Source organism: Leuresthes tenuis, unplaced genomic scaffold (assembly GCF_036924035.1).
Source record: "Leuresthes tenuis unplaced genomic scaffold, fLeuTen1.0.hap1 SCAF_14, whole genome shotgun sequence".
Taxonomy (NCBI): Eukaryota; Metazoa; Chordata; class Actinopteri; order Atheriniformes; family Atherinopsidae; genus Leuresthes; species Leuresthes tenuis.
In genome coordinates, this window is record NW_027325368.1 from 21,391,309 (window position 1) to 21,405,665 (window position 14,357).

The window sequence follows — 14,357 nt, forward strand, 5'->3', positions numbered from 1 at the left end:
ATCAGTCAATTCTTTTGGACAACAAAAAGATAAAACTCACATGAACACGTGAGTGAAAAATATTTCACTTTGAAATTCTTCTACTGAATATCGGGATTAAAAGATTTGCAAATCATGACTCTCAAAGTTATAAGGAGCCAGGGAAATCTTTAAAAGCAAACGCCACTTACAGATCTGCAGCGAGCAAGCATGAAGAGTGTGAGATGAGTTATTCCCCGCTAAGGGTTGAACAAATATTAGGAAACGAAGATGATGTCGAAGTCCATGTTTTGGTTGATCCTCCCCCACGAAATTCCTTCAAATCGCATCCCAGAGGTGTTGAACTGGGTGGAGCTCAGCAGCGTTGTACTTTGCTCATGTCATGGTAACTCAAGCACATTTGTGTTTTTTGATCTTGTGTTCTTTTACAGACAGGGGAGCTGGATAGCCTGAAAAATGGATTGGTTCCACTGTAACCAGTGCTTCACGAAGAGAGGGTCCAAGTTTGCTGTGTCCAGCTGCGGCCACATCTGCTGCGAGGCGTGCATTAAATCAAGTGAGAGGGTTGTATTTAATCCATCGCTGAATTACTTTGCCTCCTTCGGAATTGTTGCTCGACCTCACATCGACTCTGCAGAAATGTTCAGGCTACCGACACTCGTGGCTTTTGTGATTCTTCCGTTTTTCTTAGAGCAGTGCAGCGTGTGTGGGGCCAGCTGCAGTTACCTGGCCATCTCTGACGAGGTTGGCGAGTCCGGCATATTCACAGCAGGTTACTGTTCTTATTTCCAGGCAGGCATTTATATCTGCATCCACGTCTGTTTCAGATGAAGCCTCAAGAAAAAGTCTTTTTTAAGGACCCCATGAAACTCATTCAGTCAAGGCTGGCACACATTTCTCAGGTCTGTCTGACCCCCAAACTCCCCAAAATCTATCCTCTGTAACTGTTAAAAAAAAGTGGTCAGTCAAATGATTTATGAATCATTATCCATTTGCCAAAGTTGTTTGAAGTAGTAATACTATTATAAGTAATGATAAATCTGGGTTATGATGCCATTAAACAGTGACATCTTCACACTCCCCAGATTGCACATTTTCAGCGGACGCAGATGGAGAGAGTCACGGCCCACTTCAAGAATAAATCTTCCGAAATGGAGCGGCGTCTGAAAGAAGTCACTGAGCAGGGTTACAGGTGACTTAAATATTGAACACGGTTCTTCAGGAGCCGTGTAACTCACGCTCACAGCAGCGGCGCTTTTTCTTCCCACCTCTGTTGTCACAAGGCAACTGTCAGAGCTGAAAAGAGAGAATGCCGAGTTGAAAAAGCAGCTGTCGGAGCTGAAAAGGGAAACCACAGAGTTAAAAAAGCCCCTTTCTCAGAGGAGGGTAAGTCCTAAATCCCGCGAGTCTCGTGAAGTAATAGTGGAAGATTTCAATACTTTCAATACCTTTCACCTGAAGTCTCTCTCTGTGCCACAGATTTCTCCAGCACAGTTTCAAACGAATGGGTAAAAGCTCATTTCAACCTTTAATCACATTTCAGGCCAGTTTTTAAAAACAAAAACGATGAAATACGTTTTTCCCTCACAGGACTCAGAGGGTGTCTCTGCCTGTGGCTGTTACCTCCCCAGGTAACCCCACCGATTTATCATACGCTTTTCCTTCTGCTGGTCAGTTTCATATTAAGTGGATATAATGTTTTCTCTCACCAGTTACCCCTCGATCAAGAGGCATGAGGTATGCACGCTGAAGTCACGTTCTGGATGATTTTATTCTGGAGTTCACACTAACGCTCAGTTTCTCTGTTGGGGTCTCAGTCATATAGGCTCAGTGGAGTCCCAGAGGTGGCCCAGAGACCGAGGCGCCAGCCTCTCCTTTGCTGTAAGTGTCTCGCATTGAACGTACGGAGGTTTAAAAGTTATTCCGTTTAGTTTTAGCCTTTGTTACATTCAACGAAGGAGGACTTTGTCCCGTTCCCTTTTTGTCAGACCCCCGGTTCAGTCGCCTCCATTTCCAGCTACAGCTCTCTTCATGAACAAAGTAAGTGAGGCTTCAAATTAATCTTTCACCCAGAATATGCAGCATCCTTCACTATTGCGCCCCCCCCCCTTCTTTTCATAAAGGAACACCCCCATCCTTCAGCACTCCGACAAGGTGAGTAATGCTTTCTTAGGGACTTTCATCATCCAAAAATGAAAGTACTTATTCACGATGGGTAGATGCTCCCAGTGAAACTCATCTCTGTCATCCTCAGAGCTCAGACTCCTGTTTTCCAGTTCCCGTTTATGAGTGGATTGTTACCGTCACCCAGACATTGATGAAATAGCCACTTACACAGGACACATCTGTTCAGTAAGGAGCCAACAGTTCTAGGCTTGTTCATCAAAGTTGTCACGTTGTCGGGAAAAGGTCTTGTTCTACTTCAGTTACATCAATGTGTTTCATATGTTCTGTGTGGATCTGTTGACGGATTAAAGTGCCATAAAATCTTATTTGATTTGTGGTCCTCGACATGTCGGCAGCAGTCCGTCTTGGAGAGGAGATGAACTTCAACACAGAATGCACACGGATGAACATGAAATGATTAATCACCATCATCAAGGCTCACTGCCGCAGACCCAAAAAAACATTTGCACACTCGGTTAAAAAGGCAAATCTTTTACTGGTTTCCAGTGACACAGCTGTGCAAATGAGATTTTTTTCCAAACAAGGTCAAATAAACCGAAAACATTGGCAAAGGAAGACGCGACGTGTACAGACTCACGCTCGCTTCTCATGACTAACAGGACAAACTTAAGTGATGCACACTGCTCTGTCAACTTTCTGGTTATTCAACCTTTGTGAGGACATTTCTAAAGAACTAAACACCGACTCCATTTAAGAGCCAACATCCTCCTCGGAGTGCCAGCTAAGATCATTTGAGGGGGTGGAGTTGTACGGGAACCGATAGCCTGAACGGGTTTGTGCCACCAGTCATGATGAGAGCTGACAAATCTCAACTGTTCTTTGGATGCGACTCCATCTCAGTTTATGCTGTATGCGGACACCCATCTTCTGCTCATCTAAGCACGTCTATATCACGACCTATGAAGTCACACCCTACGGTATACCTATTTAGAATAAAAAAAAAAAAACAACAAAAAAAAACGAGCCAACTCTCCTGAATCAGTGACTAAACTGGAGATGCGTACATCAGCCCGCTCATACTCATGTGGTTGCTGCGTCTACGTTGAACCCACAATGTTGCAAAGATGCAGCTATATGCAAATGACAAGCAAAGTATTCAAATAGTTAGTGACTAAAAAAAGAGAACCAGGAAATGTGTTTGAGAAATGAGCTGTAGAACTGAAACGTAACCATTTTTTCTTTGAAAATCGTGATATTAACTTGACCCCGTGCGGGTAGGAACTCAGATTCGGTGAAATGATTGGATTTAATACACATAACGACAGCAGGCTCTAAAACCAAAGTGCAAGATGTCAGTTTTTTTTGTTTGTTTGAAAAAGAAAAAAAAAAAGTACATGTCCAGTGTGCTTCTCGATTAAAAAGGAATAATTGGTTGTAACGGAATGATTTACACATATTGATCGGTCAGTAAATTCATCAACGTGGACACTTCTCTGGAGCAGTAAAAACGTGTGCTACAGCCAGGTACCAAAAGTCCAACCAGTTTAAATTATACTGCTACAAATACTAAAAATATTTGCCGTAGTGATGTCTAAACAAAAATATAGAACGAGCTCACATAATATAACAAACCAGTGTAGAAGATTACTGTCCTATTTACAGCAACATAGGCAGCACAAATATAATTCAAGTCTAAATATATTAGAATAAGCAGGGAATGCAGCATGTATAAAAAAAAAACAAAAAAAAAAAAAAACACAAACCTCACTTTGGGGTTGTTCTGGGAAGACTGGATTTTTTTTATAAACCTGCCTCAGTTAAAGCAATACAAACCACAGTAATAACTATGCTTGTTGGGTAAAAGTTCTTAGGCCACAACAGGTTCAGGGCCAGTCTCCCCATCATCCTGAGCTGCAAACCAGTCTCGCACCTGCTGGTAGCTCATTCTCGATTTCTTGCATAGTGAGTCAAGGTCTTTTTCCTGTAGTGAGCCTGTGGAAAGGTAATATGCCACCAGTGGCTGGATGTCGGGGGACTCGGTGCTCCTTCCGTTCGCTGGAGATTTCCTTTTGCGGCCCCCCCCGGGCCGAGTGGACGTTCCACTTCCGTTCGTCAACCCGCTGCTGCTTTGCTGCATCGCCAGTTCTGCTAAGAACTGGTCGCGGACACCCTTCACCCAGCGCAGCTGGCCATTTTTTACCGCGTAGCGTGTGTCGCCAAACCACTGGATAACGTCTGCTCGGGGCAAACCTGTAAGCTTAACAAGTTCGGTGTAATCTTCGCTCTTGGGCCACTGGCACCTCAAGAAGTGCTGCTTCAGCACATCCAGCTGCTCCTTGGTCTTTCTCGGTCGCCCTGCTGGGGTGAGGGCTTGGGATGTAGAAGTGGAGGCCCCTGAGAAGCACAGGGATGTCTGAGGGGGGCTGGTTTTGGCTGGATGCACAGACTTCTTTGATGTGCGGAATCTGTATGAAAGAGGTTTATTTGGGGAGGCAATGAGTTGTGGGCTACTGGAGGGTGACGAATAGGGAGAGGATTTGGATTCCTGGGCAGCATCTGGCTCAGTACTGCAGGTCTTGGTCAGCTGTAGAGGTTGTTCTTCACTCTGTTCCTCATCTTTAAAGCTGTACCCATCCCCCGAGAGCTCCACCATAACTTCATGCCCCTGCGTCTCAAGGACCCTTTCCCCAAATGCTTCTAGGCTGTTTGTCAAAAAAGTCTGAAAGAAATGTGAATTTCTAATCCCGTTGTTGCGTGTTCCTTCGTGGCCTTTGACCCCGTTTAGCTGACGGGATTTTTGATTAACAAGCGGAAGAGGCTGAGACTGTGGATCGTGTTTACCTCCTTCGGCAGTTTGATGAGAATAGTTCTGGGCTGCCGCCAGGCTCCCTCGGCCGACCCTCAGCTGGTAGCGACTGTCACTGAACCATTTCCGAATGTCATTCCGGCTCAGCCCCGTTTCTTCCTGCAAACGCCTGAGCTCTGCCTCTGCAGGCCAGTTCTCTCGCAGAAAGCTTTTGCGCAGGGCAGCGAGCTGAGCTTTGGATTTTTTGTAGCGTCCGTGTCGGTGATGTCGCGACGGCAACTCGGACAGGTCAAGGGAGACGTCGGCTGCTGTAGTTGGCGGCGTCTCAGCCGGTGGGTGATAGAAGTACGAATCCTGAGGAGGTGGGAGGGTGGAACTGAAGCAGGGAGGAGTGGATTTGGTTGGTTTATAAGAATCTCGTGACTCGCATTTAGAAGCCTTAGTCTGAGGGATGAAGATGGTTAGAGCAGGGACCTCTTCATCACTGTCTTTATCCTCAATTATCAGTTCCTCGGAACTGTTGCTTTCGCTCTTTAGTTTGGCATCTTCTTTTGTTTCGGCGGTCTCATCACAAAGCTCAGGGACCGCCAGCTTTCTCCGCGTCTCCTCAATTTCCTCCGAGGACCAGCTAATACCGTATTTAATTCTCTGTACCATGAACCACACTTTAACTTTGTCCAGTGGCAAAGCGCATACCCGGGCCAAGGCGTTGACCTCGCGGGACGATGGGTATGGAAATAAGTTAAAGGCGTGGACCAGTTCCGGGATTGAGTCGAGTTCTCTGGTCTGATCAGACTGCGTCCACACTAATTTCAGTCCCTCTGAAACCAGAGGCAGGCACACAACAGAGTTGTTGTTGGTGGTGAAACTGGCCACTCCACTTGCGTTGCTTTCGGCGGGGCTGGCAGAGCGGTGCAATTCCTTGGAAGAGCATTCCGATTCAACCTTTAATTCACATTCTGCCTTTGGTACTTTTCCTTCAAAAGACCCATTTGTGTCCATAATCAGTCCGTTCCTGTCATCGTGTTCAGAGCGCGATGCCATCTGGGCGATTAAAACTGGTTCGGCCACCTAGAAAGGGACACAAAAGAAATGATATAGTCGGGTTTTTTGCTCGTCTCAACAGCCAAACTGTCAGTACTTTAAAGATAAGCTCGCTGTGCAGAGAGGGACGATTTGTCCAGAGGAGTACAGGCTGATGTTTGAAGAACTTTCTGTTCTCATTCATTCTCAAAGTCGACTATCTGACAACCGTCTCCCCTCCCCCTACTTTCCTCCCCTGATTCTGAACTCCCAATAAAACTAGTCGTATACTCCGTCCAGACTGGGGCTCCCCTCCCCCAAAGTGTGGTGGCTGACTTTTGTTTTGCACAAGTGAGGGGATTGGTCACAAAGGGTGGGAGCAACGGGGAATGAAAATCAACAAGGAATCCATCACTGTCTATTTTCTCACCCCTACCCAGTCAGGCTTTGTTCCACTTCCAAGTTCTCAGTCCTGAAAGATGAGCGTGGCCTCCTGACAAAGATGGATACCACAACAGAAACCTGTAGGAAGAGAAAATTAGGCCAATGAATCACACCCAAGTTCACACCAGGACATATTACACTTTCAAACTGTACCAAACAGACTCAACAGAGTCCTATGAAAAGGGTTTTTGCTTTCTCTTAATCAACAGGTGTTAAATAAGCCACAACACACCCCAATGCCTGTTAGGGGGACCACAACCAAAGGAATTGAGATAAGCCTCCGGATCATTGTTACACACATTCGTCTCACTGTAGTCGACACCGAAAAGCAAAAGTTAGATGCTTGAAACTAAATATTGTTCTCTCTCTCTCACACACACACACTCTTTAACTTTAGATGCACCGTTATTTATTCGCAGCAGAGGAAGTGTTGCGCATTTAGTTGGTAGGTTACGCCATGTCTCCAGCCGACGACCGAAGCCCCTTTAAATCACGAAAGAAAATGTTTGAGCACAACACAAACATAAGCTAACAAATCATGGTGTTAGTCACTGGTGACACACAGAGAACCCCGGGGATGAGGTCATTCCCCCCCCTCCTCCTCCTCTTCGGGTTTGTCGTTTTAGCTTGGAACAGTTTTATTCATAGTTTCTTTGCTTTCGTCAAACCCGAAAAGCTGTAAAAGTTGCTCGCTGTGGCACCAACAAAAGCAGCCCGGTGTCTCCCCCCTTTATGGCGTACCAACTAAAAGCTTCACGCTGCACAGGCGCACTTCGCCGTTAGACACGCTTCAGTGAAACATAAAAATAAACTTACCGAAAACGACTCAATAGCCCTTTATCCCCGGCGTCCGTCTGAGCGATACAAAAAAAAACCTCAAAGAAACTCGGAGTTTACCCTCAACCGCTCGGATATATATTTCCAAGTTTTCGAGGCAGTCCGAGGAAACAATACCGTCCGTCCGTCGGTTTGTTTGACCCTTGTCTTATTAATCAAGCACCTCGACGGATTACGGTCAGGATTCAAAGATGTGAGGCGACCAAGTTTGTCGCCTGTCGTCTGAGTTCAGTGGTCGGCTAAATCCTGCCGAGGTCGCAAATATCCGATCCAGGACAAAACAGGCTTAGTCGCCGTTTATTCCTGCCCCCTCGGTCCGTCCGTTGTTGCTTTTGTTCTTAAACTGAGAAGTGTTTCCCCTGTCCGGCCAGTCGACGCGAGGCGGAGCTGAGGACCAGGAAGCCCAGAAGGCCCACATGACTCCCCCACGGTGACGGCGGGGGTGGGTGTGCCCGTCTGGGTGAGCAGGCCCGGGATTGGAGGGAGGAAGGCCCTGAATTATGAATCCGTTACAGTAGGCCGGATTCAGCCAACAAGCTGCGCCTCACGTATCAGGGGCAGGAGGAATCATTCCGCTCAGCTTCAACACTCCCTTATAAGCTTTAAAATGTGGAAGTCGCTTTGGGACGCCACCGGACAGCAGGTCTTTGGATCAAACTCAGATCCCTCTTGACATGAAGGAAAAAAGAACACAGAGCAAACCTCATGGATGTTTCAGCAACCTAATATAAGGCAGAAACACGCAGGTTATTTTAGACTCAACACAAATCCGTTTTAATAGCTTTTCACTGAACCAGCGGTCACAAGTGGATTACCTCAAAGCATGTTCTGTTCAATGAAGGAATCCAAACAAATGCACATGGGCAGGTGAAATAGGATTAGGGGTGAGTGGGGTAAGAATGAGCCAGGGGGTAAGTTGACCAGTGTTCAGTATCTTGGCAACCCATGCACTCTTATTGTCACGTGATCATTCTTTTTGGAAGCACCCAATATTTCTGCCAGCCAGTGAACAGAAGAAGCACACTGGAGGGCCGAGGAGGGCTGCAACGTTCTGTGCCAGTTTGTCCACATCCAAAACAATTCATGTTGCATGATGGTCAATTCAGTGAATATTTACCTGAACCGGCAAGCTGCATATTTTGCTAAGATACCAGGTTAGAGGAAAGTTACCATTAACATTATCCACCAACATCTGTTCAAAAAAGTCGCTGTATGAATGCAAAGAAAAAATGCATTTGAAAGTAATTGAAGTTTAAACCTCATTTGCTTAGTTTTATGTTATTGAGCTAGCTTTAGGAGGATGAATGTGATTGTTTGTTGATTGATTATTGAATTGGTTTGTCAGATTTTAATTCAGATTTAGTGAGATGTTTAATTTCTTTATCCCAATATCGAAAGTGGCAAGATGAGCCACAGGATCAGCTTTCATCAGAAAATAATTCCAGATTATTAAAAAAAAAGAGACTAATTTTACCTCTAAATTAGTATTTTTGTGTCCATAAAATCTTTTAAAGTGTTTTTTTGTTAACTCCCATGTACCGCTGGGATTTAAATGTACTGGTATACACCAGTCCTGACCAGTTAGATTTTCTTTAAGCGTGTTGGATTTTTCAGGTGTGAACAATATTTGAGTTTACAGTCAACACCTCCTCGCTGTGGGTCCTCGGTCCACACTGGAGATGTCCCAGCAGTGAAAACCAGGCAGGTGCAGTAAACATCTCCGTCTTCGTGAAACCACATGCGGCGGCTCCATCATATTTCGCTTTTTGCAAAAAGACAAGTTCCAGCAAGAGATGAGTAATCCTTTATTTAACCCATAGAAGCTTACTTACCCAATACAATCTTAAGTGGTGAGTAAATACATGAAATCTCAGCTGGTGAAGGCAGTAAGCTCTGGTCTTGTCTTGGCTTTATTTTCTGGTTGCACACAAACAAAAGCCCCCATGGCAGACTTTGGCCAATCACATTCTTTTTTTCTTTTAGAGTGATGGCGCTCCCATTGGCTGCAGTGTGAACCTGCAGGTTCCTTCAGGTGGTGGAAAACCATTATTTCATGGATGAAAATCCCGCTGGAAAAAAGTGCTACTCACGCAATGAAAACAACTCCCCACACACACAAAAAAGTCGAATTAAAAAAAGAGTCGCATACAATCATGTGTCAGCGTCAGCAGATCCTATTTATAGATCCGGAGTGAGCTCATTTACAACTAAAACCGCCCTTTACTGTAAAACTTCAGCGTGCCGCAGAGGTCGGGTGGGTTGTGTCTACCCTGACAGCCGTAATGAGATGCAGTGCTGGACGTGGTTTGTCCTGCTGCTAACTGTGACAAAGGTTCACTGCTGTGTCTAATGGTGTCTCATGTTTGTTTTGAACGAAGCGGCTGCATACGCCTGCATTCTTCTGGTGGGAGGCGAGGGGGAGGGGGAGCTCAAGATTACTGCCAAACCAAGCTTTGATACATATGTAGTAAATGTAAAAATAAGTGCAAAATGCACATTTACACATCTCTAAAAGATTATTTTTAGATAATAATAAAAAAATAAAAAACCCACAACGTTAAATCATGTTATTGGCTTTTCACATTCAGCTGACATTAGTGTTTGTGTTTAAGTTTAACGCTACAACATCCTTCATATTGACCTTTTTAGACTTCAAACTTCATCGATTTGCAATCATTTAGCGCTCAAGAGGGAATGAATGCGGGCATATATATCCGGAATTGGACTCCTTCCTTGTGGAGTGTAAACTCTTTTTTCAACATTTAGTCATCAGTTTTGGTTGTGATCTTAAACCGCAGACACTGTGGTTGAACTTTAGGTTAGGATGCTACAGTGTGACGAGCGGTGTGGGACATGTCTAGAAGCGGCCGTTTGCCAGGGTGAGCATGAAGCGAGGCAGGCGAAGGAATGAGGGCACAGCAGGGGAGAGCCAAGACAGGTACGGGACCTGGGTCAGGAAGAACTTCAGGGAAGTGTAATCGGCCACGTCACGCCCTGGAAATAAACACATATAATGAGTGGTAAGTTTAAATAAGTTTAAATGTATAATTCTCAAATCGTAATAAGGGGATCACACATATTCACCATCAATATCTTTAATCCCATAGCGCCTCGCCAGGTCACACGTCATGAGCACCTTCCCAGTCAGCGACATGAGATTTTTATCTTGCAAACAAAAGAAAAAGCCAAAATCAAAACACTTCTCAGTATTCTTAGGGTCACTTTCTCAGATTATGTGAGAACAAATGGCGAGTAAAGATCACACATATGCACAAAGCTTATAAAGCCTTTCTGGAGCTGTAGTGTTGACGCCAGAGTCTAAAAATCACCCAGCGGCATAATTTTACCTTTTGCCAGGTTGACGATGCACCTCCCGCTCAGCTCTGTGGATTCTCCATTGGAAAATACCTTTTTGAACTGAGGAAAACAAAATCCCAAAATTCAGGATGCGACTGAAGTTGCAGTCACGAGGAAGGATTTGCATTTTTTAGAGGGGTCTACCTTGGAATCCACACCCTGTGGTTCATCTTTCTCCAGAACCAACTGAGTTATCATCTCTGTTTGCACTGCTCCTGGCCACAGGCTGACAGAGGCCACTCCTCGACTTTTCAGCTCAACTGCCATGTCACCTGCCAACCTGTCACACTGGAAACAAAACAGGCATTTATTGTTTTTTTTTTTTTTTAAACACACTGACAAGATATCTCACTGTATGACTGGGAAGAGATTAGCAGATAATACTGTGCTTATGCTGGGTGAGGTGACAACTTACCGCAGCCTTACCAACCCCGTATGGTACATTGAAGAGATAGTTCAGCCCACCCATAGATGAAATGGTCACTATCATACCATGACCTTGAGCCACCATCAACCGGGACCCATAGACTGAGAAAAAATAGTGACCCCTGCCAGACGAAAACAGGAAAAGAAGAAAAAGGGTGAGATCATTGCTGTCCTCTCAGTTTTAAAATAAGAAGTATTTGTCATCAGAGACTCGGCGTGACGCATTTCGCTGACAAAGTGCGTTTATCACAACGTGACTTGGCACAAAAGCATTCAGCACCTGAGGCCGGTGTTGTTAATGGAGTCCCAGATAGACGGATCAACTTCCCAGAATTTCCTGCCCATGTTCTCAAAGATGGCCTGGAATGACACAAGTTGAGGTCAACAACACAGTAGACTGTTTGTGTCTGCTCTTCTGCCTGCTTTCGTTCACTGATCCAGCTTCAGCCCAAATTAAGCACACAAGCGTTCACTCCACTTTATCAGCTCTATAAAAAGGAGTGGCTTTTTATGCGAAACCGACCTGTACTCCAGCATATGCGTTGTTAACCAGTAAATCCAGCCTGCCGTTCTGTTCACGCTTGATCTGTTCGAAAAGCCCCACGATGTCTTCATCTTTCGTGGAATCGCAAATGACCGGCACGCAGTTCCCACCTCTCTCATTCACCTGAGTGGAGTGAAAAAAAAAAGCAAAAAGACACCAGACTGAAACACTGCTGCAGTGGCACCACAGAGCTGACAGCTCCGACTTCAAGGTGCAGCAAGATGCCTCCGATCGGAGGCACCCACATGTCGGAGCTCCATTCCAAATCTGCCAGAAACAAACCTCGACGTCTGTTTTCCACTGTGAAAATGCAAGACTTAAAATGTCACCTGCGCAGCAGTTTGTTTCAGAGTCTTCTCTTGGCGTCCCGTGATGTAGACCGTGGCTCCGGCCTCGGACAGTTGGAGAGCTATTCCCCTTCCAATGCCTCTGGAGGCACCTGTGACTACACACACCCAGCCAGACAGGGCCATTGTCTGGAGGAGGAAACACACACACACAATAATTTGTTAGTTCAAAGGGACTATAAGATGAAAAATAAGTGGGTAAAAGGTCTTCAGGGGTCAGATATGATGATATGACTGCTGGAGATGGTATAAAAGGTTGCGTAAATTATACTGCTCCTTTGCCACTCCGTGTCCAGAGTTCAACAGAGTGTGGAGGGGCGATGCATAGTCTTACATAAATACTTCAGGTCCAGTCACAGTTAGTCAGCATTTTTCAAGGCTGGCGTGTTACAATTAAACATTTCCATTATGCAACTTGCACTAATCACGTTAGTGTAGATGTATGAACACGAACCGCCGTTTGGTGAATGTTTCAGAGGAGAAATGACATTTATTATCTGGATTTATTATGGCGTAGTTAACTGGATCACGTTATTTAAGAACAACTCTTTTCTCGACAACACACTTTATGTCAAGACTTTTTTTTCTTTTTCTTCATTTATTCGTTTTGGTCTCGTATTCAAACTTTTAAATAAAAAACAGGGTTACGGCTGAGAAATCGACTCTTCGTCTGAAAGACTTGACTGGTATTCAAACTGTTATGTAACTATTATATTTTAATTGTTATTCCAAAACATTGCAGCGTCAAAAAAGCGATTTTCCTCTTTTTCTTACGAATTTCATTATTACTTTGGCTAACTTGGGTAAAATAATAAATAAGCCTACCTCACAGCGCTGAGAACACGGTCTGGTTCGTCAATCCTGCTAAGAGCACTTCGAAGTAAGAGCAAGGGGAGGCGTTTCGATAGGTTCACTGCTGACTATTGCCTCCGTTTGAGATTGTATTCCAGTTTTTGCCCGGAGTTTTCTGACGAGCTTCACGTTACAAGGTTATTTAAACGCCCACCTACCGTAATATCGCGAGAAGACGTCGAACAAAGAGCATTCACGTGAAAAAAGATCCCTGTCTCTGACTTCCCGTTTCGTGTTGATAACAGTTCATATAGTTTACACATTAGTTTTCACTTTAAGCATCGAATATTTGCCTTTAAAACAAAACAAAACACATGATATACGTTACTGTACTATTTTTTCTTTTTTAAAAAAACTGGGTTCGCTGAGGTTTAGCTGTTAAAGATTGGTCAGAGTAAGGGATATATCTTGAATGTTCAGGTCGATATTGGATTAATCGTCCAAAACCGAGGTCCATTTTAGGTAGTTAAACTGAACATCACCACACGATGGCTCTGTTGTCCGTTTCGAATCAACGTAATTCCAGTCCCGATTTTAGCCTTTTATATCCGTGTTAACGCAGTTGTTTTTTTTTGTTTTTCTTTTAGCAAACTAATACGAGAAGGAAAATAAATCAATCACTTTTTTGTGAGACTTTTGTTCAAAATGCAAGCAGTAGTTGTGGGTGCTTTTCCTCTTTGGATGAATTTGGAGTCCATGCTTAAGTTTCTCTTAACTTTCCAGAGTTGATGCCAGAATGTTCATGATGTTCATGCAGTCACATTCAGACAGCCAACAGTCTGCATAGGTCAATATTCCCTTGGCATTACTCCCAATGTGGTTGTGAAGAGATTAAAACCCTTTTTTTCTAGTAATTTTGGGAGGCTGTGTAAACTCCAAATAAAAACAGAATCTTACGATTTTCAAATCTCATAAACCAGTATTTTTATTCACAGTCGAACTGAAAACGTGTCAAATGTTGAACGTAAGAGATTTGGCTATTTCATGAAAAATATCAGCTCATATCATTATGAGCTGACAGCATCGCATCTCAAAAAGGTTGGAACTGGAGCAAAAAAAGGTGAGTGGTGCTGAAAAGAAACAGCCGGGGGAACCAGTTGCAGCTAACTGAGTTCATTTGCAACAGGTCAGTATCGTGATTGGGTAGAAAAAGAGCACCTCAGAGAGGCTGAGTCTCTCAAAATTAAAGATAAAAAAATTAAAGCAATCTGCAAACAATGTTGTCTAAAACATGTGAAGCAATTTCAGAATAATGTTCCTCAATATAAGACTGTATATTCCAGCATGTTTGGTTGATAATATCAGGTGACATCTATGTGCTCAAGGGGCACAACTGAAGACGATGCCCTTCATCTTTGGGCCCCCAGGGGGCCATGCATTAAAAGCATCTGTGATTCTGTTTGAGAAATCACTGCAAGGGCTCAGGGGCACTTCCATAAATCATTGTCTGTGAGCACGGTCGCCATCCACACAGTTGGATTACATCTCTATAATGCCAAGAAGAAACCTAAATCAACATAATACTGAAAAGCGGCCATCTTTTAACCTTAGCCCAAAATTTCAATCTTTTTGGAAACAATATGGAAACAAGAGGAGAGCATCCATCTGGCTTGTT

At 44.2% G+C, this 14,357-nt stretch overlaps 3 protein-coding genes across 6 annotated transcripts; 1 reads left to right on the forward strand and 2 right to left on the reverse strand.

Moving 5' to 3' along the window:
- The first annotated feature begins 357 nt into the window (after positions 1 to 357).
- Positions 358 to 4,809, forward strand: LOC140268658 (E3 ubiquitin-protein ligase RNF212B-like). 3 transcript variants are annotated; one of them, XM_072363603.1, is made up of 12 exons: positions 358 to 535; positions 671 to 723; positions 807 to 881; positions 1,065 to 1,171; positions 1,263 to 1,365; positions 1,459 to 1,487; positions 1,570 to 1,610; positions 1,692 to 1,716; positions 1,797 to 1,860; positions 1,968 to 2,019; positions 2,103 to 2,133; positions 2,234 to 4,809. In XM_072363603.1, exons 1-12 carry the CDS (start codon positions 436 to 438, stop codon positions 2,295 to 2,297), a joined length of 744 nt encoding a protein of 247 aa, XP_072219704.1. In that variant the 5' UTR covers positions 358 to 435; the 3' UTR covers positions 2,298 to 4,809. The 3 variants fall into 3 exon arrangements, 2 of the variants coding, with proteins under 2 accessions (XP_072219704.1, XP_072219703.1); XM_072363602.1 differs by having other exon boundaries at positions 1,263 to 1,487; XR_011907552.1 differs by having other exon boundaries at positions 1,263 to 1,487; positions 1,968 to 2,133; positions 2,234 to 2,300.
- homeza (homeobox and leucine zipper encoding a) lies at positions 2,624 to 7,798 on the reverse strand. Of its 2 annotated transcripts, none has more exons than XM_072363600.1 (3): positions 7,196 to 7,798; positions 6,372 to 6,457; positions 2,624 to 5,983 (listed from the first exon to the last, which is right to left on the reverse strand). In XM_072363600.1, the coding sequence occupies exon 3, from the start codon at positions 5,954 to 5,956 to the stop codon at positions 3,974 to 3,976; it is 1,983 nt and encodes a 660-aa protein (XP_072219701.1). In that variant the 5' UTR covers positions 5,957 to 5,983; positions 6,372 to 6,457; positions 7,196 to 7,798; the 3' UTR covers positions 2,624 to 3,973. The 2 variants fall into 2 exon arrangements, with proteins under 2 accessions (XP_072219701.1, XP_072219702.1); XM_072363601.1 differs by having other exon boundaries at positions 6,366 to 6,457.
- Positions 7,799 to 9,004: 1,206 nt separating this feature from the next.
- On the reverse strand, positions 9,005 to 12,852 carry dhrs1 (dehydrogenase/reductase (SDR family) member 1). Its single transcript, XM_072363884.1, has 9 exons — positions 12,716 to 12,852; positions 11,873 to 12,019; positions 11,523 to 11,666; positions 11,280 to 11,359; positions 10,989 to 11,121; positions 10,718 to 10,861; positions 10,564 to 10,633; positions 10,301 to 10,381; positions 9,005 to 10,210 (listed from the first exon to the last, which is right to left on the reverse strand). Exons 2-9 carry the CDS (start codon positions 12,014 to 12,016, stop codon positions 10,074 to 10,076), a joined length of 933 nt encoding a protein of 310 aa, XP_072219985.1. The 5' UTR covers positions 12,017 to 12,019; positions 12,716 to 12,852; the 3' UTR covers positions 9,005 to 10,073.
- Between the last annotated feature and the right edge of the window lie 1,505 nt (positions 12,853 to 14,357).